At 37.5% G+C, this 26,311-nt stretch overlaps 7 protein-coding genes across 9 annotated transcripts; 5 read left to right on the top strand and 2 right to left on the bottom strand.

Moving 5' to 3' along the window:
- Nucleotides 1-84: 84 nt before the first annotated feature.
- LOC138135496 (glycerophosphodiester phosphodiesterase 1) lies at nt 85-2,236 on the top strand. Its single transcript, XM_069054247.1, has 6 exons — nt 85-576; nt 625-800; nt 878-983; nt 1,155-1,247; nt 1,304-1,533; nt 1,599-2,236. Exons 1-6 carry the CDS (start codon nt 259-261, stop codon nt 1,753-1,755), a joined length of 1,080 nt encoding a protein of 359 aa, XP_068910348.1. The 5' UTR covers nt 85-258; the 3' UTR covers nt 1,756-2,236.
- A 3,102-nt stretch (nt 2,237-5,338) lies between these two features.
- Nucleotides 5,339-6,551, top strand: LOC138135503 (GILT-like protein 1). Its single transcript, XM_069054257.1, has 5 exons — nt 5,339-5,456; nt 5,504-5,561; nt 5,647-5,787; nt 5,839-6,006; nt 6,138-6,551. The coding sequence occupies exons 2-5, from the start codon at nt 5,508-5,510 to the stop codon at nt 6,405-6,407; spliced, it is 633 nt and encodes a 210-aa protein (XP_068910358.1). The 5' UTR covers nt 5,339-5,456; nt 5,504-5,507; the 3' UTR covers nt 6,408-6,551.
- Nucleotides 6,552-10,524: 3,973 nt separating this feature from the next.
- Nucleotides 10,525-11,722, top strand: LOC138135504 (GILT-like protein 1). Its single transcript, XM_069054258.1, has 4 exons — nt 10,525-10,706; nt 10,791-10,931; nt 10,983-11,150; nt 11,282-11,722. Exons 1-4 carry the CDS (start codon nt 10,653-10,655, stop codon nt 11,549-11,551), a joined length of 633 nt encoding a protein of 210 aa, XP_068910359.1. The 5' UTR covers nt 10,525-10,652; the 3' UTR covers nt 11,552-11,722.
- A 234-nt stretch (nt 11,723-11,956) lies between these two features.
- On the top strand, nt 11,957-12,872 carry LOC138135505 (GILT-like protein 1). The gene is made up of 4 exons (XM_069054259.1): nt 11,957-12,113; nt 12,162-12,302; nt 12,352-12,525; nt 12,572-12,872. The coding sequence occupies exons 1-4, from the start codon at nt 12,063-12,065 to the stop codon at nt 12,812-12,814; spliced, it is 609 nt and encodes a 202-aa protein (XP_068910360.1). The 5' UTR covers nt 11,957-12,062; the 3' UTR covers nt 12,815-12,872.
- Nucleotides 12,873-12,968: 96 nt separating this feature from the next.
- On the top strand, nt 12,969-14,665 carry LOC138135500 (GILT-like protein 1). The gene is made up of 4 exons (XM_069054251.1): nt 12,969-13,143; nt 13,579-13,716; nt 13,768-13,944; nt 13,996-14,665. Exons 1-4 carry the CDS (start codon nt 13,090-13,092, stop codon nt 14,284-14,286), a joined length of 660 nt encoding a protein of 219 aa, XP_068910352.1. The 5' UTR covers nt 12,969-13,089; the 3' UTR covers nt 14,287-14,665.
- Nucleotides 14,348-17,763, bottom strand: LOC138135480 (acetylcholine receptor subunit beta-like 2). The gene is made up of 10 exons (XM_069054223.1): nt 17,513-17,763; nt 17,230-17,426; nt 17,074-17,183; nt 16,770-16,950; nt 16,520-16,676; nt 16,171-16,474; nt 15,967-16,119; nt 15,802-15,911; nt 15,643-15,755; nt 14,348-15,593 (listed from the first exon to the last, which is right to left on the bottom strand). Exons 1-10 carry the CDS (start codon nt 17,574-17,576, stop codon nt 15,435-15,437), a joined length of 1,548 nt encoding a protein of 515 aa, XP_068910324.1. The 5' UTR covers nt 17,577-17,763; the 3' UTR covers nt 14,348-15,434.
- A 138-nt stretch (nt 17,764-17,901) lies between these two features.
- Nucleotides 17,902-22,729, bottom strand: LOC138135478 (acetylcholine receptor subunit beta-like 2). Of its 3 annotated transcripts, none has more exons than XM_069054220.1 (10): nt 22,239-22,715; nt 21,384-21,577; nt 21,227-21,336; nt 21,000-21,180; nt 20,347-20,503; nt 19,986-20,289; nt 19,459-19,611; nt 19,299-19,408; nt 19,135-19,247; nt 17,902-18,990 (listed from the first exon to the last, which is right to left on the bottom strand). In XM_069054220.1, the coding sequence occupies exons 1-10, from the start codon at nt 22,417-22,419 to the stop codon at nt 18,778-18,780; spliced, it is 1,716 nt and encodes a 571-aa protein (XP_068910321.1). In that variant the 5' UTR covers nt 22,420-22,715; the 3' UTR covers nt 17,902-18,777. The 3 variants fall into 3 exon arrangements, with proteins under 3 accessions (XP_068910321.1, XP_068910322.1, XP_068910320.1); XM_069054221.1 differs by having other exon boundaries at nt 21,384-21,590; nt 22,239-22,708; XM_069054219.1 differs by having other exon boundaries at nt 19,135-19,408; nt 22,239-22,729.
- Between the last annotated feature and the right edge of the window lie 3,582 nt (nt 22,730-26,311).

Below are 26,311 nucleotides of genomic sequence, written 5' to 3'. Positions count from 1 at the left end.
GGGAGACCTTGGACCACGTCCAATCCGTGTGATGCAGTAGACCGTGCGTGATCTCTGCGTGTGCGATAATAAACAAACGTCAAAACTGACAGGTGCAGTGGGGGGTAGTGTTTGTGTCATCTTTAAAATCGCTGACATTTCCAAAAAATTCCTATTTTTTATTATCAAACCATCATCATCCATTATAAAATTTCTTGTGTGCCTTCTGATCCCAAGATTTACTTATATGTGCAATAAGCAGCGAACCTAACCTCTCAAATGAAAATGTTGCAAACCCCACTCAAAGACCTAATCATCACGTCCCTGGTTTCCGTCGCCGCATTCTACGGATCGTGGAGTCTGCTCACAGAAATCTTGAGGACCATCCTACCCTTCGGAATAATCCTAGCACTAATTTTATTTTGTTCGGGGTACTTTTTACGTGTGCCAGCACCGAACCCCGACGTCGTCGAGGCGATCGTCGGCAAAGATCCGCACCTGGTTACAACCAATGATGACAACTACGTGATGAAGACCGTGGCGCATAGAGGCGCGGGTTTGGACGCCCCAGAAAACAGTTTGGCAGCTTTCAACTTGGTCAGTTTTTTCAATTGATTTGTCCTCTGATCAGGGTTTTTGTTTCAGTGTAATGATAAAGGATGTGATGCAATTGAGTTTGATATAACTCTGACAAAAGATGACGTGCCTGTTGTTTTTCATGATGATACTCTAAAGCGAATGACAGACTTGAACTTGAAAATTAGTGAGCATAAATGGGCTGACTTGTCTGGTGTCGATATCTCAGTAAAACATTTATTCAAGTGAGTAGGGGAAGGTTTGGGTGGTTTGATCACAAAATCACAAGTGTAGAGTGGCTTTTTAATATTTTTTTTAACAGGGATCGTTTTGCTAAAACTAATATTCCTACTTTAGAGCAAACTGTAACACAGTTATTAGCTTCAGGTCAGAGGATGTTTATTGACATTAAAGATCACAACAAGAAGGTAACTACTAATGCCACCAAATTTATCAGGGTAGATAAAAAAATTAATTAACATACTTTTTGTCTAAAGATTTTTTGCTTACTGTTTTTATAATTGCTGGTTTTTGTGTCCACCTTGTTTTGCAAAAACAGCATTACTCAACAATATTTCTTCACGAATTTTTATTTTTAGTTTGTAAAAATCATTCACAGCCTCTTTGAGCGTCATCCCGCCCTTTACTCTAGAGCTGTGGTCACCTCTTTTTACCCCATCATCATATACCTTGTGAGTCGCATTATCCAAAACATAGCATGTTACACACCCATTTATAAAAATTTCAGATCAGAAAGGGCGACCCAAAGATCGTTTGTTCTTTGGCTTGGAGACCACACGCTTTCGCTTACGAATCATACAATTTTCCTTTAGGTAAAGGACCCCGAAGGTCTACCAATTGGTGGAAACACTGTACATTAAAGTTCTGTGATATCTTGCACGAATGGGCTTTACACAGAATAACGTATTACATCTTGGGACTGTCCATTATCCTACTCCACAAGGACGTTGTCTCTGGGTAAGGTCAAGAAACTTAGAAAATGACGCTTGTGGCGGCTTTGGTAGACATTGTGTAATTTTTAGAAGGGCAGTTTTGGATTGGCGGAAAAGGGGAGTAAGGGTGATGGCTTGGACTGTCAATACTCCTGTTGAAAAGCAGTATCTTGCACGCGTCCTTAAAATTACTTACCTTACTGACACCTTAACTGGGGAAGGAACAACTCATTCTCCTCCACTGTAAATAAACCGCATTTGTCCATTTTGTTTTGTTACTTTAGGGATCGCTCCAACCATTTCAGTTTAATTAGGAAGGGTAGCTTTTAACTGAGAAACAATTGCAGCAAGAGCATTATAGCTTTTTTAAAATGAAACATCATTTCTTTACTTAACAAAAGGCATCTTAACGAAAGGCCTTAATTGCAAACACTGTTGGATCTCATACCCGAATTAAACGTGTACACGTGCAATTTTAATTTGTCAAATAATAGTGAGCCGAAGTCTTGCATGTTTTTTTTTTTTTGTAAATATTTGTACTAACATTTTATATTTTATTGTTCCGCTGGTGGACATAATTTTTTATTGCAATGTTACACTCGGTAAGGTTTTTTTTTATATTGATTTCGGTCATGGACGTGAGCATTGAAGATTGTGAAAATAAATAAAATTATTGATGTGTAGCCGATGAAATAAATTTTTTATTTCAATAAATTATTGGAAATGTGTGATTTTTTGGTACTTAACCTGTTCCCATCTTTGATCGATTCCGATTTGTCGGTAAAGTAATTTCCTTCGTGACAGACACAGAACAGAAGTCATTGGCGCATGGAACCCCCGTAACATCCTAGAAAATATTCTTGTATTCACATAATTCAAGTTTCAGCATAATCTAATAATTTTCACTTTATTGATTAAAAAATATACCGGAGGTAGTGAGACAACCGCATACGTGTAAATTCGCTCAACGAAAACAAACCGTAACAAATTAAGCTCATTTTTCATTTATAACTAAACAACTCGTCATTTTATAATTTATACCAAGTAACAGTAGAATTGTTTACAATTGACTTTAGTGACTATCCCAGAAGTAGGAAGTTATTAAGATTAATTAATTCCTAAGTGACCAACAATACAGTTGCAATTGTTAGTCTAGTGTCGGCGTTGTTGAAAAAATTCATTCTCAAAAGCAGTTTTGCGCTGTTGTTTTATCTAATTTTTTCAAAATCTTCTTTGATCCAGGTCGACAGGTATTATTTTGATTACATATACCTTTTTTTAAAATTAAAAGTGGGTTAAGACGTCGTTAAGACTCACCAGGAGAGGTCGCCAGATGTGCGACGGCTTCTATGGATGGCTTTTTGAACAGAAAAGATCAGGGTGGTTGCCCCGACTGCCCATATCACCACCCTGAAAGGGAACGCTCGTAAATTTACGAGAAAAAAAATTGTGGACCAGTCGGCTAAAGGTGTTAAAAAATAAAAATTTTAAAACTTAATTTAATTTACAAACTTTAATTAAAAAACAAAAAAATCATAAACAAGGTTGCAGTAATGCATTTTCTTTCTTTCAGTAATAAAAAAAAAACTCCGGCAAAAATATTTGAACCCGGATTGTCGAGCCTGGCCCATCGGCGCGGCGTGAGACACGCGTCAAAATTTGCCTTTTTTTTTCTCGTAAATTTAAGAACAGTTGGGGGTTTCCTTTTAGGGTGGTGATATGGGCAGTCGGGGCAACCATTATGATTTTTTTTGTTCAAAAAGCTGTCGCACATCTGGCGACCTCACCTTACTTATCAATTGATTCCTACGTTTTTCTCAAATTTTATTGCAACATTCATGCTTTAAGAGTGCGTCTTCTCCAGCCTACACATTAATTAACAGAAATAAATCAATTTTATTGTAAAATCAAGTAAAAATTTATGTAATAATACAAACTGATTCACATCCTGACGAAGTTTAAATGCAACCAATAATACGTTTTTTTGTTCGACACTGTCAAAATTTGAGAATTTTCTCCTGTGTGAACCGTGGAGGGAGAAAAGACTGGAGATGGCACTAATTCAAATAAGTGTACCCGCCCGCGAAAACTACAGAGTCATAAAAGGTTTCTGAATATAGACGCTAGGCCAATGGCTTCCTTCGCCTTCCTTCCAGGCGCATTGTGCTTCTTTATCTAGCGCATTGTGGACTGGGTCATAAAAGGTTGTTGCACGTGCTTTTAGAGGGTTCGGATTTTTAACATGGGCAACATAGGAAATGCCAACTCCAGTCTTTTCTCCCTCCACGGTGTGAACGGATTTTGATAAATGTCACAACTTGTCAAAACGAAACGTCAAGCTAATTTTAAAGATTTTAAGCGATTTGGAGCCTTTAAGGAGCTCGTCGAACAAAAAACCGTTGTATTCAACTCGTTCGTGTGTAAATTGGGCTTTTTTTGGCATGAGTGGGCCAGATTAAAACGCGAGTAAAACGAGCATTTTAAAGGCACACGAGTTAAATAAACTACTCTTTCATTCATAACTTGATTCAAAAATTTGAATACCTAATGTTAAACTTTTGTATGGTTTGGACATTCCTCACAAAAGTCCCAACTATAAAAAATTAAAAATGACAGTAATCGACAATATTTTCTTTATTTAAGAAACTGACACTCACCATACATAGGTACAGTTGGCTTCAAAAAAAACGGGAAATGAAATTTGACCTAATGTGAATTGGAAATTTAATTTGTCAATTTATGTCAATTTGTGTCTGTTTGACAGTAGTATTTCTGACACATAAGTGCAGTTTTTTTAACCTAAATTCTAAAAGGCCGTTTCAAACTATAAAAATTTAATAAAATCTGACAGAACTTTTTCTGACAGTTCCCGTTTTTTTTGAAGTCAACCGTATATCAATATCATATCGACCCTTTCGTCATTGAAACACATTTTAATTAACAAAAAATATTACAGAATTATGTATACAAAAAAGGAATTGTCAAATGATTGTCAATAATGCCAGGACTGTCCAGAATTTCATAGTAAATTAAGTTATCAATTTATAACTGAATAACGTATTACTGGCTGCATTTAAAATTCGTTAGGGTCGGAAAGTTATGTGAATCAGTCTGTGTAATCTGTGATAATTTAAAAAGTGTCCACTACGACTTTTTTAGTATAATTGTATAAATGCAAATGCTGATTAGCATTTTGTATTTTTCAACGTTGCGTTGGTTGAAATTTTTAGGAATAGTGAAAGTATCACAGTTTTGCGAGTCACTTTGCAATATGCAAATTAAAGATGTTTTCTTTCTTGGCGTGGTTCCATTTGGTAAACGAGATATCTGCGAGAAACAACGAGAATTCTGCAATGGGATAAATTGTTTATTTCAGCAAGCAAACGCCAACGAAGAATCAAAGTTTTATCATCATTGTGGAGAATGTTTTGAGCTTGAATCGTGGGTACACTTTGGATACGACAATATTTATCAACTGCTTTATTAGTCCTCGAAAAAAATATTAGTAAAGACCGCAAGAAGTGTGTTCGTTTTTGTGTAAATAACTATTAACTACTGCAACGCATCAGAAACAAATATTTTCTAACCAGTGTTAAACAACTGCCCTGGCAATAATAAAAGGTGATCTTGTAGCTTGTACCTACACCACGAAACTAAATCCCACGAATTGACGAAATTCGCCTTTTGCATGCCTTGTTTAATGTGATTCCAACTGACTGTAATGACAAAATAAATAAATACAATTCCACAAACTGTGTTTTTCTTTTCGCGTGAACTAAAAGCTAGTAACGAAGTAAAAATCTGGGTCTGCTCGTCATGTGTTTGGAATTCCGTAGCGATATTCCGATATCGCTTTGAATTCTAAATTTGTGTTTGTCGTTAATTACAAATATTTGTCTGTATAAATTGTTGCTACTCTCATAGATAATTGTAATTCGAGATTAAATTCAAAACCTCCCACATTTGTACCAAACACTTTCGGTTTGTAATAAATTAAAAATGCATGTCCAGTGGACGGTGTGGTTGTCGTTCCTCTACATAACCGCTGCAAAAGTAAGAACAAAAATCAAATTTTGCCAAAAATTGCATTTATAATTCCTCGTAAACATTACCGATTGGAAAATAATTGTTTTCGTAGGCGGAGAAATTGGAAGTTGCTGTTTATTACGAAGCACTGTGTGGGGACTGTATAGAGTTTATTACTACTCAACTCTATCCATCTTTCAAAAATGTTGAGAAATATATAGATCTCGATTTAGTTACTTTCGGCAAAGCTACAGTATAGGGCCACAGACAGTTTTTGAAAAATTTATTCATTACGTGTTTGTAGGCAGATAATTCGTCAGGTCATTGGAAATTTACGTGTCAACATGGGCCTCTAGAGTGTTACGGTAATAAAATATACTCATGTGTTATAAAGCACAATTCCACCGCGTCGAGTCTAGAATTTGTAAACTGTGGAATGAACTCGAATTTGAACAATAATTCTCTGCAAATTGTAAGTATTTTCTATGATAATTTTTCAAACTACAATAACATCTCTACAAAATAACAACATAAAATTTTTCCTTGACACGCTCCTTGCATTGTTGGTCGCCTAGGCGCGGTTCAAGAAAACTTATTTTTTAGTGTGCGAACAAAACTGGTATACCATGGGAATTAATTCATCGGTGTTTGTCATCAGGAGAAGCCGATTATCTTCTGGCGAAAAATGGATACAAGACGAAATCAGTGACGCCTCCTATTAGGTTCGTTCCCACAATAATTTTTAACGGTGTTTATAACGAAAGTGCGAATCAAGAAGCCCAAAAGCATTTTTTGAAAGTTGTTTGCCAGTTGTTAAAGAACAAGCCCCCGATTTGTAAACAACTGGAAATTTTATTTAACATTTTAATGTGATGCACAACACTGTTACGCATTTATGTTAGAATGTTATCTGTATGTTACAATCAGCACCTGTAGCTCCATTTGTCATAATCTCACGAAAAAATACTCTATCTAAATGACTGTATTTACGGATTTAAACATAAATATTAAAGGAAATTCTTTGTCTTATTTGTTGCGAGACTTTTAGCAGCAGTGTGGAATTTCCAGGTTATGAAATATAATAAATTGCCTTCATTATTAAGTCATAAATAATAAATCTACTACGAGAATTTGCAGGGTGCAAAGGTATTTAAACCATGTGGAACTGGCCATAGATTTTCAAATCCAATTAAATATCTTCGGCATTTTATGGAACGGATTAAAAAGACGGGTAACAAGCAGTTATCAACTTTGGAGCCTATGAAAATGTAGGTATAACAGCTACACTGTGTGTGGACTTCATTTCACCAGCAAATAGGTACTTCGGCACAAACAATAGATTGCTGAATATGGTCGTACCCTCGACTCGATACTACTTCCCACCTTTTCCAGTCCAGACTAACTTCCAGTAATAGTAAAAAAGTATTGGTAATTATATTTTAACTGAAAACTATTTTTTATAGAATTTTCATCCGATCTACGATATTTCTACTGAAGACGCTATAAGTACGTAAATTGTCTAAAAACCTGTTTTATGTAGTAATGAAGATATAAATTCTTGTGAAAGTTTCAAAAAGAAAATAAGAAAAGCTGAGCATAGTCAAAATTATAAAAAGGCAGAATGTTAATCCAAAATTCGGGCTGCAGCTACGGGCTGCAATGTACCGAAAACGTTACATGTAAAATTCGATGTCAAAATAAAGAGCAAAATTTTGAAGGTGAGGAAGCCATAAATTGCAGTTTGTCGAAATTGAGGAAATGAAATACTAAACCAAAATTTATAAAAATGCAATGGAAATGTATGGAAAAAAATTGGAAATAAAAACTTCAAAATAAATGTAGTCTTTTAATTTCATAAATAAATTATTTTGAAAATTAATATAAATAAAAAAGCCAGGATATCCAGCTGGCTGTGTCTTATTTTGCACCTACCACAAGCCAGTAGATGGCGTCGGGACAAAAAAAACTATGGGAGTTTGCGTTCTATAGGTTTACTGTGATGTCTATGGACGGCTTTTTGAACAAAAAAGATCAGGGTGGTTGCCCCGACTGTCCATATCACCACCCTGAAAGGAAACGCTCGTAAATTTACGAGAAAACAAAGGTGGACCAGTCGGCTAAAGGTGTTAAAAAATAAAAGTTTTAAAACTTAATTTAATTTACAAAATTTTATTAAAAATAAAAAATTATAAAGAAGGTTACAGTAATGCGTTTTCTTTCTTTCAGTAATAAAAAAAACCTCCGGCAAAAATATTTGAACCCGGATTGCCGAGCCTGGCCCACTGGCGCGGCGTGGAAACGCGTCAAATTTTGCCATGTTTTTTTCTCGTAAATTTAGGAACATTCGGGCGTTTCCTTTCAGAGTGGTGATATGGGCAGTCCGGGCAACCATTATGATTTTTTTTTGTTCAAAAAGCCGTCACACATCTGGCGACCTCACCTTCCTTATCAATTGATTCCTACATGTTTTTCTCAAATTTTATTGCAACATTCATGCTTTAAGACGCACTGTCTTATCCAGCCTACACATTAATTAACAGAAATAAATCAATTTGATTGTTAGTTCTGATTGTAAAACCAAGTAAAAATTTATGTAATAATACAAACTGATTCACATGATGATAAAGTTTAAATGCAGCCAATAATACGTTTTTTTGTTCGACACTGTCAAAATTTGAGAATTTTCTCCTGTGTGAACGGATTTTGATAAATGTCACAACTTTCAAAACGAAACGTCAAGCTAATTTTAAAGATTTTAAGCGATTTGGAGCCTTTAAGGAGCTCGTCGAACAAAAAAGCGGTGTATTCAACTCGTTCGTGTGTAAATTGGGCTTTTTTTGACATGAGTGGGCCAGTTTAAAATGCGAGTGAAACGAGCATTTTAAAGGCTCACGAGTTAAAATAAACTATTGGGTGATTCAAAATGATTGTGGCCAAGTATGGCAACTATGTACGAAAATGTATGTGGCAACTGTGTGGATGAGGTAGAGTTGTCATTTGTATGACATTTCATAAGCGTGCATTTGATTTTTTTGATATCATTACACATTGATTTGACAGTTTTCAAAATTGCGCGACTATGAACTGTCAAAGAAATATCAACTCTACCCTACCCACACAGTTGCCACATAAATTTTCGTACATAGTTGCCATGCTTGGCCACAATCATTTTGAATCACCCAATACTCTTTCATTCATAACTTGATTCAAAAACTTGAATAATGTTAAACTTTTGTATGGTTTGGACATTCCTCACAAAAGTCTCAGCTATAAAAAATTAAAAATGACAGTAATCGACAATATTTTCTTTATTTAAGAAACTGACACTCACCATATATCAATATCAAATCGCCCCTTTCGTCATTGGAACACATTTTATTTAACAAAAAATATTTCAGAAAATGATTGTCAATAATGCCAGGACTGTCCAGATTTCATAGTAAATAAAGGTATCAAGTTATTTAGGGTCGGAAAGTTATGTGAATCAGTCTGTGTAATCTGTGATAATTTATAAAAGTGTCCACTACGACTTTTTTAGTATAATTGTATAAATGCAAATGCTGATTAGCATTTTGTATTTTTCAGCAGGCTTTAACTACGTTTGTTGACATTTTTTAGGATTAGTGAAAGTATCACAGTTTTGCGAGTCACTTTGCAATATTGAAGTTAAAGATGTTTTCTTTCTCGGTGTGGTTCCATTTGGTAAACGAGATATCTCCGAGAAACAACTAGAATTCTGCAATGCGATGAATTGTTCATTTCAGCAAGCAAACGCCAACGAAGAATCAAAGTTTTATTATCATTGTGGAGAATGTTTTGAGCTTGAATCTTGGGTACACTTTGGATACAATATTTAGCAACTGCATTATGGGTGCTCGACAAAACATATTAGTAAAGACCGCAAGAAGTGTGTTCGTTGTTGTGTAAATATTTTTTCATTATACCATACAGTACTCTATTCTTGATTAATAGAATGCCCATAACACCCTAGGAAGTTAAAATTTAACCGCCAAGGCCGTTATTTTTTGCTACCGTTGCTACGGTTAAGGCACAGATGACTATACTTGGGCCAACCAACAGATATAGTAATAAAAAAAGGGGATGTGGCCTAGTTGCGTAGAACGATGTACGCCGAAGCTTGTTTCACAATTAAGCAGGTTCTTTCTAACAAATAGAGAACCTAAAGTCTTGAAAAGAAACTATTTTGTAATACAAATCGAAAAATGCCAAGGAAAACAAACAAACATAAACACGTGGTCAAACTCCCGAAGTGAGGTTAAAACGAATGAGACGCCGAATGCCGTCAAGTAATTTTTGTGGTTGTAAATCAGGCTTTCGAAAATCTGCGCACGTTTTGAATAAGCCAATTGGAAGCTGCTATTTAAAATACGCGGGCACTAGGGGGCGGTTTTATTACTATATCTGTTGGTTGGCCCAAGTATAGTAAATTTAATTTCCAATTAAAGAAAAATGTAGATCTTGACTTACAAACCATCTTTAAATATTAAGTAGGTATTATTATTATGATGAAAAGATTGTAAAGTACTGATCGATATTCGGCCGATACGACTCGATAAAATCTCGGCTTTGTTTCGATTTTACAAACTTCAATGTTGTCTGTTATTTGCTAGATGTCGGGTGTCGGCCTTATGACGTTAATAACTATGAACTACTGCGACGCTTGTAGTGAACATCAGAAACGAATATTTTCTAACTAGCAATAAACAACTGCCTTGGCACTAACAAAAGGTGATCTTGTACATCACGAAACTAAATCCCACAAGTTGACGAAATTCGTCTTATGCATGCCTTGTTTAATGTGATTCCAACTGGCTGTAATGACAAAATAAATAAATACAATTCCACAAACTGCGTTTTTCTTTTCCCGTGAACTAAAAGTTAGTAACGAAGTAAAAATGTGGGTCTGCTCGTCATGTGTTTGTAATTCCGTACCGATTTTCCGATATCGCTTTGAATTCTAAATTTGTGTTTGTTGTGAGTTACAAACATTTGCCTGTACAAATTGTTGCTACTCTCATAGATAATTGTAATTCCAGATTAAATTCAAAACCTCCCACATTTGTACCAAACACTTTCGGTTTGTAATTAAAATTAAAAATGCGTGTCCAGTGGACGGTGTGGTTGTCGTTCCTCTACATAACCGCTGCAAAAGTAAGAACAAAAATACAATTATGCCAAAAATTGCATTATAATTTCTCGTAAACATTCCCGATTGGAAAATAATTATTTTTGCAGGCGGAGAAATTGGAAGTTGCTGTTTATTACGAATCGCTGTGTCCGGCCAGTATAGAGTTTATTACCACTCAACTCGATCCATCTTTCAAAAAAGTTGAAAAATATCTAGATCTCGATTTAGTTACTTTCGGCAAAGCTACAGTATAGGGACATAGACAGTTTTTGAAAAATTTATTCATTACGTGTTTGTAGGCAGATAATTCGTCAGGTCATTGGAAATTTACGTGTCAACATGGGCCTCTAGAGTGTTACGGTAATAAAATATACTCATGTGTTATAAAGCACAATTCCACCGCGTCGAGTCTAGAATTTGTAAACTGTGGAATGAATTCGAATTTGAACAATAATTCTCTGCAAATTGTAAGTACTTTCTATGATAATTTTTCAAACTACAATAACATCTCTACAAAATAACAACACAAAATTTTTCCTTGACGAGCTCCTTGCATTGTTGGTCGCCTACGCGCGGTTCAAGAAAACTAATTTTTTAGTGTGCGGCCAAAACTGGTATACCATGGGAAATAATCCATTGGTGTTTGTCATCAGGAGAAGCCGATTATCTTCTGGCGAAAAATGGATACAAGACAAAATCAGTAACGCCTCCTATTAGATTCGTTCCCACAATAATTTTTAACGGTGTTTATAACGAAAGTGAGGATCAAGAAGCCCGAGAGAATTTTTTTAAAGTTGTTTGCCAGTTGTTAAAAAACAAGCCCCCGATTTGTAAACAATTGGGAATTTTATTTAACATTTTAATGTGATGCACAACATTGTTACGCGTTTATGTTGGAATGTTATCTGTATGTTACAATCACTACCTGTAGCCCCATTTGTCATAATCTCATGAAAAAATACTCTATTTGTAATAAACTAATAACAAATTAATATTAAATGACTGTATTTACGGATTTAAACATAAATATTAAAGAAAATTCTTTGTCTTATCATCTGTTCCGAGACTTAGCAGCAGTGTGGAATTTCCAGTTTATGAAATACTTAATAATTGCCTTCATTGAACTGATTGTTCAACTGCCGGAGTAGGAAGTTCGGCATCTATTTACGCTCCTTTTGGTCGTTGAAATATGATTACAACATAAAAGCTCTCAACTATTAGTTTAAAAATTTTAACAGGACGCATTAAGCTTAATCTGTCCAATAAATCAAAGCGGCAATATCAAAACTGATAAGCCCGTTTTGTCATTCAAATGGGTATAAATTGGTGTAGCACTTGCCGAATTACTATTATCAATTGTGACTTACTAAACGACTAAAATGATAGTAGTACTCCTCGTTGCACTTATAACAATCACCGCGTCGGCAGAGGTAAATCAACGCAACTTATTCGAAATCATCCTACAAACACATTTTTAGGCAAAATCTCTGAACGTGACGGTTTATTACGAATCGCTATGTCCCGACAGCAAGAAATTCATCACGACCCAACTCTATCCGTCCTACGAACTCATCTCCGACTATTTGAACGTCGAATTTATCCCATTCGGAAACGCCAAGGTACGTCTACACAACAAAAATACGTAAGAATATTTTAATTAAAATCTAGGTCGCCAACAACTCTGACGGGACCCTCAACTTCACTTGCCAACACGGTCCCAAAGAGTGCCACGGCAACGAGGTCCAAGCTTGCGCCATTTCGGTAGATGTGCAAAACTCGATGGAGTTTGTTAACTGCGCGATGGCGAGCAGCGACCCCAGCGACGACAATCTCTTGGAACAGGTAAATACAAATCTCTTTTAATCTGTCTTGATCGCAGTCTTGGCAGTGTGCGGAACTGGACGGAATCTCGTGGGATTCTATCGAAGATTGCATGACGAATGGACTCGCCGAAAAGCTGTTCGTCCAAAATGGGGCCCGTACCGGTGAGGCGAAGATTTCATATGTTCCCACCATCGTCTTCAACGGAGTCTTCAACGACACCCTCCAAGACTCGGGAGAGCACCACTTCCTGAGCACGGCCTGCCAGTTGCTGGACAAGCAACCCAAAATTTGCGCCTCTGTCAACTAGTTAATTATAAATCTGTTCAAATTCTTCACGTATCAGTAAATAAATATCCTGCAATATCCTACGAATTTTCCAACTGGTATGGTGTGGTGGTATTTCTAGAATTTTCATGTGTCATACCCGTTGTAAACTAGTATTTTGTTTATATAAATAAACTTATCAGAGTTCACAACGAGTACAGTACCATTTTAAATTAAATATCCTATTCATTTGTTCTAATAGAGCGCACGGTCTCGCAGCTGTTGTTGCTCGTAACACCAAGACTTGGCAAGAACAAGATGACATTTTTTCGCGGTTTTGTTTTTGGTGTGGTGGTGTTATCTCAGCTATCGGTAAGAATTCATCAATCAAATTCTAAAATTTCAGGGATCACGAAAGTACTACTAGTGTCCAAAATTTATCAGTCCGTGAGATAGAATTTTTTTATTTTTCTAATAAATCAGTAAAGATTTTCTTTTGGGAGTTAGCACCCTTTTTTAACATTTTATTTTATTATTTTATTTATTTTACCAGGTCTTAATTATTTTTTTGATGGCGTTGAACCCGTTCTAGATTCGCCAAACAGTCGTTATCCTGAACATAAAGAGCAGTAAAAATAGCATTTGTAAACATTTTTGTTGAAGATAAATTGTAGAACTATTAACTAATTAGGCGTCCTGTTTTGCTTCTGATAGATAACCTTAACGGCTCGTTTATGGTGTTAACCTTGTCAATGTGGATCATCAAAAGCCACACTATTAAAAAGACATTTCCGATAATCTTTTCAGGAATCGGTGAAAGTGTCGTTGTATTACGAAGCGCTTTGCTATGACAGCACCAAGTTCATCGCCTTCCAGCTCTACCCCAACTACTCCCAGCTCAAGGACTACATCCAGCTCGAATTCGTCCCGTTTGGTAAAGCCACCGTAAGTGGTCGACGCCTCAGAAATTCGTAATTTTTTGGGTCCCTTTGCTAGCACAACTTCGTCGACAACAAGTGGCTCTTCGACTGTCAGCATGGACCCAACGAGTGCAAAGGGAACAAGTACCAGTCGTGTGCCTTGGCCCAAAATAACGGTCAAGACAAAGACGTCGCTTTCGTTCATTGCGTCATGAGGGAGAGGAATCCAGCGGACGTCAGTAAAATGCAAAAAGTATGATTTTTATAGGTAGTAACGTGTTGCGACTTTAATTGGGTGTTTTAGTGTGCCAACAGGGTGAACATAAATTGGAATAAAATTTCCAACTGTGCGAGAACAGCCCAAGGGGATGATTTATTGGCTCGTAATGGGAATAAAACAAATAATTTGGAGCAAAATATTTCGTTTGTTCCGACCGTGGTTTACGATGATAAATACGATGATTATTTACAAGAGCGTTCACTTGTTGATTTTGTTGCTGTTGTTTGCAGCAAAATCGCCGGCGAGAGGCCGCAAATATGCGCCAACAGGAGGCTCCCAGACAGAAGGTTTTTCGCCGACTACTCTTTTTTCTAATTTTTTTTCCTTTCTAAGGTAGTTTAGGAAATGACACAATTTTTGTTCAAAATTGCTCAACATTTTATTAATCCACTGCAAATCTTTTGACGAAATCAAAGATCTTTGAATTCCAGACGAAAAAGTGCCACTTCAAAGATTTCAATAGAGTGGACTTTTTATTTCTGTTCTGCTATCAAAGAATCTCATAATCTGACGTAGGTACTTTCGTAATCAGAATCACTCATAATTATTAATATGAAAACATACTTACACTACTCAACCTCTTGAATGTGCCAACTCATGATGAAACAGCACTTTTTGCCTATAAGTATATGTTCTAACTTTCCCCTGATACCTGAAATCTAGTTGGTGAATAAAATTGAGATTCTTTTGCAAATCTTTTATTTAAAATTGAAAAAACAAACAATTGTGTAAATATTTAAATTATTAAATCCAGTTTGTACCGATAGTAACTATAATTAAAATTCTTCAACAATTATTGGACACCAATCAACGTCAACAAAATTCTAAATCTTTCAAATTTTAACTCTTCACGTAGACACAACATTTTGAAAATTCTAACAGAACTAGATTTACAAAATTCGAGACATCTAGACTCAATTTCTTAAGATTCTCATTACCAAATTCGATTTCTTCATTTGTAACACTTCTTCAAACACCTAATTAAAAAACAATTAACAGAATAATTATCCACAAAACGAAATTCTTTTCCTACTAATATTCTTTCTGTTCGTCAAATATTAACTAAAATATTAATTTTAATTTTTATGTACTTGTGCGACGAGTTTGATACTGTTTATTGTTTTTATAATTGTTAAATATTCAAATAACTGTCACAACTGATTTTTAATAAAGTATTTAACAAATATTGTAAACAATAATTAAAATAATTCGTTTGTGAGGAAATTCATTAATGAAACTTCCTCATTCAACACCTTGGTGTTAATTTATTGTTAGTTAGCACCATTTTTAACGAAACTTTAAACTGTACCCGATTAAATGATTAAATGCTGAGAGATAAGTAAGTACTCTAAGTGTCTCTAGAATTTTGCTTGGTGATTTAACAGTATAGAAGTAGCATCTTCGTGTATATTGCGTGTTTGAAAAGCTCGTAGAAACATCATCTGTAAGCACCTTTTTCATTTTTAAAGCCTTAGAGCACCCCTATCGACGGGAACTCTGGTATCATACAACGACGGAGCCTGAAATATGATCCCACATGTTCCGCCAACGCACGCCAGAGTGAACACCCATAAAAAGAAGCGATCGAGGACCATCGAGACGAACTTCCAGTCTTCCACAATCTACAATTCTCATTTTTTCGCTGTGAATATTACCGTAAAATCTTATTACCTCGTTGTCTTTATCGGCATCGCTAATGTGCTGTGCGATAAACCTAACACCCTGTAGAGCTGAAATCACATTGGCGGAGAGCGTTCGCGGGGTCATATTCGACGATCCAGTCACTAAAAAAAATCGTGAGCAGATTCTTTTCGCTAATTTGGAACATACTGGACGAATGTGCCTTCATCTTGCTGTCATCGTCGGGGTTCTGCAAGACAAAACTCGGCTCTCTCGTTGTTATCTTGAAGTCGGTATTGAACGGGTCTCGCATGTTCAATCTAAAAATGGCGGGTCCAGGTACATAGTAGAAAAGTTGTCTCGGCTTTGACTCACTGCAATTCCATTTCGTTGGTGTATCCTCGGGGAGGAAGGTTATCGTCGTACTCGGGAAGCGTGTAAGTTGTGCGACGCATAATCAAGAGCTTGGGCATAAATTGCAGGAAAATTTTGCGAACCAGTGGTGACATTTTATGGGTGGAAGGGGACCTGGGGACACACAAGATAGAACGTAGGTATGCGGAAAACAACGAGTTTTACCTGAAGTAGACGTTGAGGACGCACACTGTGACCCATATGGAAGAGGTCACCAAGATCATGGTGAAGAGAAGATACTTGCCCAACAGGGGGACGGCGAGGGAAGTTGGTGGAATAATCTCGGCGAGCAACAGAAAGAATACAGTGAGAGAGAGAAGAATCGACACACAGAGTGACACTTTTTCTCCGGAGTCGGAAGGGAGATAGAAGACGAGTACCGTGAGGAATGTGATTCCCACGCAAGGAATTATGAGGTTCACTGTGTAGAACAGTGTCTTTCGGCGCATCGTGATCTTGAATGTGATATCTAGAAATTATAGTTTAGTGTGGAACTTGCAAATTCGATACGTACCGGAGTATGGTTCGCTACAACACGGATAGTACTCTTCGTTGCGTGTTGCTGGTACCGCAAGGATGTCCCACTCCACCGAAAGATAAAACTCAGACAAATCAATACCAACTGGGACAATATTGTTACCGGGAGCTTGGTCCATGTGCTTTAGATCCACCTTTAGAAAAGTGTGAATCAGCAGACTTATTTTAAGTACTCACAAGTCACACAACGGACTATAATTTATTCCAAAATCTTTTATTACACTCACTTGAAAGCCGTTGTAAGTCCAAGATGCAAATTTCATGAGACAACTTTGTTCGTCAAATGGAAAGTACTGAACGTTTATTTCGCAGGAAGACTTGTAGATTGAAGGCGGTTTCCATATTACCTCTCCGGTATAAGACAAAGTAGCTTTCGTCATTAATGTAACTTCGTAATTACCATCCGCACTGAAAGAGTCACAGTTTTGAAATAAATTTAGTAATAAAACCAGTGCTATGTAGGCAACCAACAATACACGTTGCATTAAAAGTGCGGATAATAACGCAAAATGAATTAGTCCGGCTACGTACTTATTAAATAGGACAATGTCAGGTAACCAGATATGCTCTGACGGTACATATAGCATTTCCACTCCCCCGTACTCCTCAGGTTCCCACTTTAACTTGTAGTCGACCCACCTCTAACACCAAAATGATTATCTTCCTCAAGATAATAAAGATCCTTACCTGCACCACCCACAAGTTCGTCGTCATGATCTGATTCTTCAGATTCATCTCTATCAACTGTGAAATCTTCAAACCCAACCATACTGTTAGCGCTTCCGTGTGATTCTGCACGGGTCTTATCAATCTGTTGTAATTACTGAGGAGGTCGTCGTACAGACGCTTGGTGTCTGGATTAGCTTCGATGTGTTTGAGGCCGTCTAAAAATCATGTTGCAAGACTCTAACTTTTAATGTAAATTTTCGTTTGGAATTGGCGTTAAGAATTTGCATTAAAATAATCTTACCGGTGTTTTTAAGCAAAACACCAAGCAACAAACTTAAACAACACTTAAACTTTAACAAGTTCATAACTAATAATTCAAACCGCAAATATACACCCACACTTCATCGTATTGGAAGCTGGCTGGACCAGCCTTCATTTGGGAAATCGATGCGAAGAACTCAGAGCGCATGCACGCAGCGAAATTTTCCTCTGAATTTTTTTTTTATAATTTGAGACAGTCCAAAAAGTGAAAAACACTTATTGATCTTTTAAATTATGAAACTAATTATTTGAGAGCCGATTTTGCTCTGTTTTGCATGATGCAGAAATCGTTGAATCGTCAGCGGTTAATTATTGAAAATTTGAACAAAAAATGAAACTGTATTTGGTTATGGATTATATAGACACACACCACATGCTACTGTGTATTTAAATTAATTAAACCAAACAATTTACAACGGATCAGATTAAAATTTAATGACTAATCTATGAACGCTCGCTATCGATAAATATTTTAAAGCTATTTAAATAATTATTCGAGTAATTGGACCCTACAGTGCAATAAATATTTATATTAATCCGTCAGACTGTCAAAACGTCATATTTTTTTATTTTTCAACAGTCTTGTGCGCGGTGTTGTTCCATGCATACATACGTAATAATGTATTTGATTTCTGACTAACTTGACGTGTGAATACGAACAACTAGAACACTAAGTTGTTATCAATTTTGTACGTTTGGGAGGAACTGTTGTAGAAGTCTTATCACTTTGAGCGAAAGATCGTAAAAGATTTGAACAAGATAAAAGTTCATCAAGGAAGAGATCTTTACAGTTTCATAACAAAAGATATAATTTCTGAAATAACAAGACGCATAATTTGGAGATAAAGCTTTTAGCCCTTTCTAACAGTACAAGTTTTAATAACTTGAAGTAGATAATGAATAGTGAGTACGTCACAAGTCTACATTTGAGTGTCGGTTTTAAGAGTAATGGTCCCTGTTGGAAAAACCGGAAAGAAAATCTCTTTCCAAACAGATAAAAATATCAACAGAGCAGTAAAAGCAGTCTTAAGATGGGAGGCGTTTCAAGTGTGCATTTGCAGCCTTTCAGATAATTGAATCGTTTCGTGCCTTAATGGTTAATGATTGGTATTTGTTTCTCGAAAGAATACCCTGCGATTTGTCTCGTGCTATTGATTTCCGCTTGGTCCACACAATCCCTTCTTAATTTTAATGATATGTCAGATGCAGTCGCGTCATAAAAGCTTTGTCTTAGTCGGTGCAGATTTAGAGTATCGGAATGTGGGCTTGAGCCGGGTGTAACTGGATGATTTTGGTGGCAGGCATTTCGCTGAGCTGTTGATGAACAGGAACCCGCGTATCGTACAACGAGGGCGCTTGACATATGATACCGAACGTTCCGCCGATGCACGCCAACGTAAACACCCATAAAAAGAAGCGATCCAACACCATGGAAACGAACTTCCAGTCCTCCACAATCTGGAATGGAAAAGGACAATGCTGCAACCAACAATACGCGTTTTTGTTCCGATAGTAATGTATCGGGAGCGGCGTAAAAAATAACAAGAATTGATGCGACAGGTATGAGTTGGAAAAATAACGGCGGCATAAAACACAATTTACCTCATTATCTTTATCGGCATCTCTGATGTGTTGTGCAATAAACCTGACGCCTTGCAGAGCCGAAAGAACGTTCGCTGACAACGAACGAGGAGTTATATTTGACGAACCAGTCACTAAAACAAAAGCGTCAATAGCTGCGATCCATTTCCTTTTAAAAAGCTCACTGGAGGAATGCGCTTTCATTTTGCTGTCATCGTCCGGATTGTGCAACACAAAACTCGGCTCCCTTGTAGTTATTTTGAAATCCGTGTGGAAAGGATCTCGCATGTTTAATCTGAAATTTGGACGTGCAGGGAAGTGTCACACTCGCATCTCTTATCTTACTGCATTTCCATCTCGCTCGCGTACCCCCTGGGCGGGAGGGTGTCGTCGTATTCAGGCAGGGTGTAAGTTGTCCTACGCATAATCAACAGCTTGGGCATAAATTGGAGGAAAATTTTCCGCACAATGGGCGACATTTTGTGGGTCGAGGGAGATCTGAAAGAGTCGCATCAAGATCTCATTAAGGAAATAATGAAGGGAAACTTCAAAGCAATTTTTAATAAAAACGTTTTCTCAAATATCATTTTAAGTGCGGCCCTGCACAGCTACCTGTAATTCCGTGGCGTAATTGCGGCCCGCACTGATTAAAATTTTGTCGAGTGCGTTCGTGTGTTTTAAGGAGCGGAAAATCGTGCGGCTTAATTTCGTAATGCTGTGAAATTTGACGGATTGATTGACTGAAAAAATGCTCCGCAATTAAATTCTCATTTTCTTTGTGTATCAGGATGCTATTTGGGAAATCGTAAGACGCGTGCAGTTAACAATAGAAATATTGCAGTAATTTCATGAAAAGTGGGCGTTCGTCTTACCTGAAATGGACGTTGAGCACGCACACCGTGACCCATATGGAAGATGTGACCAAGATCATTGTGAAAAGCAGATATTTTCCCAACAATGGGACGGCGAGCGAAGTCGGTGGAATTATTTCGGCGAGGAGGAGGAAGAACACAGTCAGTGATAACAGAATTGACACACAAAGGGTGACTTTTTCCCCGGAATCGGAGGGGAGGTAAAAAACGAGGACCGTCAGGAATGTAATTCCGACGCAGGGAATTATTAGGTTTACTGTATAGAATAACGTCTTTCGGCGCATTGTTATCTTGAAGGTAATATCTGGAAATGAATTTGCATCAATGTAGAGTTTCCGGGGGCGGCGCTCCACCGACCCACCTGAGTACGGCACGGTACAACAAGGATCATACTCTTCGTTCCTCGTGGCCGGTACCGCCAGTATGTCCCACTCGACCGAAAGATAAAATTCACTCAGATCGATTCCCACTTTAACGATATTGCTTCCGGAAACTTGATCCACGTGCTTCAAGTCGACCTGCGAATTCAAATTTTACGCGTTTTTCCAAAAAGAAACCGCGCCTCGCCTTGCACAAATTCGCTAGAGTCCGGCAAAAATCCCCCAATAAACCAACACCTCCTTATTCGCTCTTTTATAACTCTTCGAGCTTTACTAGTATTTTATTACCGGGTGTCATCGCACTTTATCGATGTTAATATAAAAGAAAATTACACTTTTATGACGGATTTACGGCCGCATAAAATGGAGAAATCATTTCTGGCCGGCGCAAAATTTTACGCTGATTTTAACGAAAGCTTTGAATTTTAATTCGTTATTTGTTGGGCGTCGCCCCGCGAGAAATGGACAGGGCGGGGCTTGTGCGTGCGCGAAATTTGGGACTAGTCGGTCACGTGACGTCCACTTCTCCCTAATTTCGAATCGTGGAGCTAAAGATAAATCAGCCAGGTTCGGATCCGACGCTTTTATTGAAAGCTGGATATATGTCTCGTGTTGTTCAAATAATGGTACTTACTTGGAGGCCATTGTACGTCCAGGAACCAAATTTCATTAGACAACTTTGCTCGTCGAACGGAAAATATTGCACGTTTATTTCACAGGAAGATTTATATATCGACGGCGGTTTCCAGATTACTTCGCCTGTATAGGAGAGGGTGGCTTTTGTCATCAGCGTCACTTCGTAATTGCCGTCGGCACTACAAATAATCACTCCGCAAGACGCCTCAATTTGACTGGACTTACTTATTGAAGAGGACAATGTCTGGTAGCCAGATGTGCTCCGAAGGCACATACAACATCTCCACACCCCCATACTCTTCAGGTTCCCATTTCAACTTGTAATCGTACCATTTCTACAACCCAAGTCAATTTTTGACCATCTCTACCATCACCTACCAACCTGCACCACCCACAAATTCGTCGTCATCACCTGGTTCTTCAAGTTCATCTCGATCAACTGAGACAGTTTTAACCCCAGCCATACGGTCAATGTTTGAGTGTGATTCTCTACAGGTCTGATAAGTCTGTTGTAATTACTTAAGAGGTCGTCATACAAGCGCTTGGCATCTGGATTCGCTTCGATGTGTTTGGTATCTATAAAAGTCGCCTATTTATGGATGTACAGTTGTTTTCACGCTAAACCTGTGGTGGAGCAGTTGCAATAATAAAAACGTCGCGTGCAAGAACCTGCGTGTCACACATGAGGTAAACTGCACACACAGATAAAATTGAAATAATAACAGAGTGTGTCGGGGTTATTTCCCATTTTCCTTATACGATGCTGCAGTGCTGTTAATGTTAATTATTTTTTGTTAAAGTGGGTGAAATAGACAGTGGCAAATTGGATGTCACAGCTGTTTCCTCCTAACTCTGTTATATAACAACCAGAACGTTAAATTTTCTGCGACAAAGAATGCTTTGAAACTTCCATTCGATATATTATATTGTCAGTTTTTTCCACAAAGCTTTTATAGCAAACCAGCACTTGGCTTTATTGACATTTAACAATAGACCGGACTGATTCACCCCGTCGTGTCTCAATCAAATTTTTTATCGCCTCTGTTGAGTCCTCACGAAATTAGCAAACACCAAGTGAACTTATGTGATTGAATTAGGTGTGCAAACAGGGGAGTTTGGGGAGTTCGTCGTGTACAAACTCGTTACGGATGGACAGCAATTTCGAACACCAATAAAACGTCCAATTCGGAACGAGCAAAAAGTTGGCGGAATTTACTACTTGAAAGTTGGTACTCACCGGCGCACTTGAGCAGGATGACCACCGAGAGGCCCAAACAAAATCCGAATTTGAACGGTTCCATCACTTCTTTAATTAGTAAACATTTCGACACCGTTTTGCCAGCACATTTCTGTGCGAGCGTGAGGCTGGATGTACCAACCTGTAGCCTGAAAATCAATTGAGCACACCTACAGCGCATGGACTTCTAAATAAGTGATGAAATTTGTTGCAATTTTACTAGGTGAAGACGGTCGGGTTTAATAAGTATGAGACAAAGTGATGCGCGCGGGAGTTTATTGGCTTCGCTATCTGAGGGACCACTATAAAAGCCATTTTGTTTTATTGCGGGGTAAAAGAAGCCAAATTAGCGACAAGCGTCGTAATCAAATAATTCTCCATTTGGGAATGTTTACTCTTTGTTATTGCCTCGATAATGACATTTATTTAAACATTGCTGATTAACTGCTGCCAACATATTTGACACTAAAATCCCCACTGGAGTGTAATTGACGAGTCGTTAACACTCTAGAAAATGTTGTATAAATTTGAATAAATAGTGCGTTAAAAGAATATTAATGATCGAGTTATTAAATTAAGAAATTTGCACTTAATGACAGCAGGTTCCTTTCTAAATGTAACATGGAAGGCGTACCGCATGAAATTAATGAAGAAGCTTAAACTAATAACATTCTGCCACTAATTATTAGCATAATCTCAAGACAAACAATTTGTAGAAGTTTAATGAAGGCTTTGCTTGTGTGTATAGGTGGAATTTTAAATATTTTCCCTCGGAAAAAATATATTGCTCCCACAACTTTCCGCTTTGGGTTGTTCGAGGTATTTGGTGAAAATCAATTTGCTCCTGAAATAAGAAATTTAATCCAACAAGTGTTGCAGTAATCGTTTCCGCGTTAGAAATTTTTTCGTTTCACTCACAACAGTTTTACGTTACAGTTTAAGGAAAAATAATCCACGTTGCAAAATTCTTCTGTCGCAAAAATAATTTGCTCTATTTTCCACCTAACACACCTTTGCCAATCTTTGTGAAATATAATCTCATCAGCATCAGAGTCTTTATCTTATTGTAAAACTTGTCGTTATTTTACGCCAAAACTGTTCATGTTACTCAAATAACTTTTTCTTTGGTTCAAATCTGAAGATCCTTCAGATTGGGACAATTTCGTCTTTGCGTTTAAAATGTATGGAACTTGGAACTGATCCACTTTCACATCCTTCCATATTGTTTGAATGACGTCCATTTTGACCGACTGCGCCTTTGTCATTTTGATTGATACTTTTTTAATGACATTTTGACACATTCGTGAATTAGTAACCTACCAAACCGCCCTTACATGCCTTTCTCGGAAGAAAGTGAGTCCAAAAAGAAACTGTACGAATTCAACAGCCACTACCTGAAAGACCTGAATTTGATTAGAAGACAATTTAACCTAGTGGCCCTCTCTGATGACGACGACACCGTTGAAAACAGTATCATCAGTCTTCCGCCATCACCGCCGAGCTTCTCATTCAACGAGGATCTGTACGACTGCGACACCGACTACTTACAAGATCTAAATGTAATTCGGAAACAACTCAACATGAAAGAGATTACAGTGGAAGCTAGTGACGTAAAGAACAGTTCTGTAAGCGTGGAGAAAAACTGTGTAAGAGTCGACAAGCGCGAAAAGCAGAAGTTGGAAACGAAGTGCATCTTTGATGGACACCACAGCGAAAATCGTGGCAATGGTGCAGTCGGTTTCAGGAGAAATCACAAATCGAAGAAGTCGAAGAGCAACAAGAAAGTGGAAAACGTGCAAGCGACGTACACACCTCCGAAGAAAAAAATTTGCATCGGGAAAGAGAGTCCAGAGTTGGCCGTGCGTGCAGACGAGAATGTTGAAGCTTGTGGGGAAGAGGGTAAAGACAAAAGTGAAAAACTGTCTCCAGTTAGTGATAAATGTGGTCGGAATAGTGGAGCAAGTGATAGGGTTAGAAACAGTTGTAAAACCGAAGAGTGTTGTTTGGAGACTGGATGTTCAAGTATTTATAGTACTCGGGTTGGTGGTGCTAAAAAAAAGTCCAAGTCGGGAGATAGATCTAAAGGAGTTTCTGATGATGTAGAGAGTAGGAAAGCTGTCGAAGAGCTTAATTTGCTTAGTTCACCGAATGGCCCAAGCGAGACGTCTTCACCAGTCAAAGATGCACCCTATACACCTGTCAATTTTTACAGAATAGTAAAAAGTCCAGTCAGGAAAGGAAAATCACAGCTGGAAGAGGAATTCTGTTCGTTGAACGTCCCCACTTCAGCTTTCAAGAAAAATACTGGGTCGGTGCGTCCAAGAATCACTATTTTGTTACCAGAAGAAGCAGAAACAAGCGACGCGAATGTGCAACCAGTTTCAAGCGAAGACCAACTCGGAGAAAATTTGATTGGTCAACAGCTGATAAGAGCACCGATTGGTGACAAATTCGGTGTTCCCGTTGCGGGTTTAGACTTGCCGAGGATATCAAACGAACTGCACAATTTCCCGTCCGTGGTGCACATAGCGCGATGGGGGAACATCTTGTCTCAAGAGTTAAAAGACAAGATTTTTTCGGAAAAGTCGATCACAAAAAAAGTGAAGAAAAAAATCAACAGGGTCCAGGAAGTTGACAGAAATTACGGACGCGTTGAGAGTGACGTGGACCAATTGTTGACTCCGGAGTTCCCGTTCGAAAACGAGGACCTCCCCGGGAAAAAACTAGTGGATGTGGAGACCATCTCCAGTTTGAACAACATGTACCACTACAAGAGGAAACATCAGACGGAGGCGAACGTGGAGTCGTCGAACGCTACGACGGAAGAGACTAAAAGCGACACCGATGAAGATGACGTGAAAGGTGGCTGTAGATGTTTTTCGCTATGTTTCATTAGGAAACCAAAAAATTATTTTACGTAGATTAACTATCTTAAGACCAATCGTGTTCTAGTAGGTATAAGCTTATATCAAAATGTCAATTCTGTATGTCAATATTTATTCATAAAGTCAACAGTGTTTGTGAGGAACAGAAACTTGTCTATTATTGTATTGTTTTCATAGTTGCTATCTCAAGGACAATCGGAAGAAAATTGATGGAATCGGTGGAACCCGAGTCGCAAGACTTTGGTTTGTTCATATTATTAACGGATTGTGCAGACATACATCTTTTTATTTGGAATAACTAATAAGCCACAAGAACGTTGTTTTTGTCTTTTGAATTAAATTATTTAATACACAATATTTTAGATTTCAGTTTTCGATAGAGAAAACCTTGGTTTACTTTTGTTAATTGATAAAAGTTTGAGGAGAGAAATTTCAAATCCATTGTTTCGAGTAAAACTGATATTACCATCATCTTTGACCAAAATATTTAACAAACAATGCTGTTTTAATCATTAAAAATGGATTGATATGTTGTTTTCCACGTAGCTCTCGGTCTGATTTTCCCAATGACAGACACTTTAAACCTACCCCTTGGAACAGTGTGGAATAAAATGATTTACATCTAGTTACCTTTGGAATTTTTGCACATGTAAATTTTCCTGTACCGCTCTACTTTTTTTTTCGAAGTGCCGAACTATTAGTTCTGTCATAAATGTCATCAATCGAATTGACAATTGTTACAATTTATTAAATTGAATTAACAAACGTTGGTGGCCACTTTCGACACTAGCTGTGACTTGCTTTTGTTAGCTCCTTCTTAATTTCAATCTCAACTTTGCATTCATATCATCCCTTCGCAATAAATCACATTTGGAATTTGGATATACAGAACTCGCGGATCAAACTTAGAGTGCGTTTTCCTTGGTGATAACTGAAAGCAATAGCGTTTAAAAAAAAGTCCAGGGTATAATATCGTGTGTTCCACAAAAAACTCACTCGCAGCAGGCCATGACAAAAGTGAAGTATGTCTTAGTACCAGATGTGAAATGAACTACTAAAGTAAATTTATAGGTTATCTGTCACTCACAATATGATGAAAATTTGTAAGTAACAAATGAACTACTTCCAGTGATCCTAAAATCGACATGACCAGTCTATCTATCTCTATAGTCATGGCTTACTGCGAGT

The sequence above is a fragment of the Tenebrio molitor genome, chromosome 7 (assembly GCF_963966145.1).
Source record: "Tenebrio molitor chromosome 7, icTenMoli1.1, whole genome shotgun sequence".
Lineage (NCBI taxonomy): Eukaryota > Metazoa > Arthropoda > Insecta > Coleoptera > Tenebrionidae > Tenebrio > Tenebrio molitor.
This window is presented reverse-complemented; position numbering and strand designations above follow the sequence as displayed.

What these genes read in the sequence shown, in the direction of transcription:
- LOC138135504 (XM_069054258.1), top strand. Translation starts at nt 10,653, where the DNA reads ATGCGTGTCCAGTGGACGGTGTGGTTGTCGTTCCTCTACATAACCGCT. An exon ending in TCTACATAACCGCTGCAAAA is followed by an intron (nt 10,707 to 10,790) that starts GTAAGAACAAAA and finishes TTATTTTTGCAG; the next exon opens with GCGGAGAAATTGGAAGTTGC. An exon ending in TTACTTTCGGCAAAGCTACA is followed by an intron (nt 10,932 to 10,982) that starts GTATAGGGACAT and finishes ACGTGTTTGTAG; the next exon opens with GCAGATAATTCGTCAGGTCA.
- LOC138135478 (XM_069054219.1), bottom strand. Translation starts at nt 22,419, where the DNA reads ATGCGCTGTAGGTGTGCTCAATTGATTTTCAGGCTACAGGTTGGTACA. An exon ending in CGAATTTGTGGGTGGTGCAG is followed by an intron (nt 21,337 to 21,383) that starts GTTGGTAGGTGA and finishes CTTGGGTTGTAG; the next exon opens with AAATGGTACGATTACAAGTT. An exon ending in ATGCCGATAAAGATAATGAG is followed by an intron (nt 18,991 to 19,134) that starts GTAAATTGTGTT and finishes TTTCCATTCCAG; the next exon opens with ATTGTGGAGGACTGGAAGTT.
- LOC138135496 (XM_069054247.1), top strand. Translation starts at nt 259, where the DNA reads ATGAAAATGTTGCAAACCCCACTCAAAGACCTAATCATCACGTCCCTG. An exon ending in TCAGTAAAACATTTATTCAA is followed by an intron (nt 801 to 877) that starts GTGAGTAGGGGA and finishes TTTTTTTAACAG; the next exon opens with GGATCGTTTTGCTAAAACTA. An exon ending in CACAAGGACGTTGTCTCTGG is followed by an intron (nt 1,534 to 1,598) that starts GTAAGGTCAAGA and finishes TGTAATTTTTAG; the next exon opens with AAGGGCAGTTTTGGATTGGC.
- LOC138135480 (XM_069054223.1), bottom strand. Translation starts at nt 17,576, where the DNA reads ATGAACTTGTTAAAGTTTAAGTGTTGTTTAAGTTTGTTGCTTGGTGTT. An exon ending in GACATTGTCCTATTTAATAA is followed by an intron (nt 16,951 to 17,073) that starts GTACGTAGCCGG and finishes TGACTCTTTCAG; the next exon opens with TGCGGATGGTAATTACGAAG. An exon ending in ATGCCGATAAAGACAACGAG is followed by an intron (nt 15,594 to 15,642) that starts GTAATAAGATTT and finishes TGAGAATTGTAG; the next exon opens with ATTGTGGAAGACTGGAAGTT.
- LOC138135505 (XM_069054259.1), top strand. Translation starts at nt 12,063, where the DNA reads ATGATAGTAGTACTCCTCGTTGCACTTATAACAATCACCGCGTCGGCA. An exon ending in CAATCACCGCGTCGGCAGAG is followed by an intron (nt 12,114 to 12,161) that starts GTAAATCAACGC and finishes ACACATTTTTAG; the next exon opens with GCAAAATCTCTGAACGTGAC. An exon ending in TCCCATTCGGAAACGCCAAG is followed by an intron (nt 12,303 to 12,351) that starts GTACGTCTACAC and finishes ATTAAAATCTAG; the next exon opens with GTCGCCAACAACTCTGACGG.
- LOC138135500 (XM_069054251.1), top strand. Translation starts at nt 13,090, where the DNA reads ATGACATTTTTTCGCGGTTTTGTTTTTGGTGTGGTGGTGTTATCTCAG. An exon ending in TGGTGTTATCTCAGCTATCG is followed by an intron (nt 13,144 to 13,578) that starts GTAAGAATTCAT and finishes TAATCTTTTCAG; the next exon opens with GAATCGGTGAAAGTGTCGTT. An exon ending in TCCCGTTTGGTAAAGCCACC is followed by an intron (nt 13,717 to 13,767) that starts GTAAGTGGTCGA and finishes TCCCTTTGCTAG; the next exon opens with CACAACTTCGTCGACAACAA.
- LOC138135503 (XM_069054257.1), top strand. Translation starts at nt 5,508, where the DNA reads ATGCATGTCCAGTGGACGGTGTGGTTGTCGTTCCTCTACATAACCGCT. An exon ending in TCTACATAACCGCTGCAAAA is followed by an intron (nt 5,562 to 5,646) that starts GTAAGAACAAAA and finishes TTGTTTTCGTAG; the next exon opens with GCGGAGAAATTGGAAGTTGC. An exon ending in ACAATAATTCTCTGCAAATT is followed by an intron (nt 6,007 to 6,137) that starts GTAAGTATTTTC and finishes CTTATTTTTTAG; the next exon opens with TGTGCGAACAAAACTGGTAT.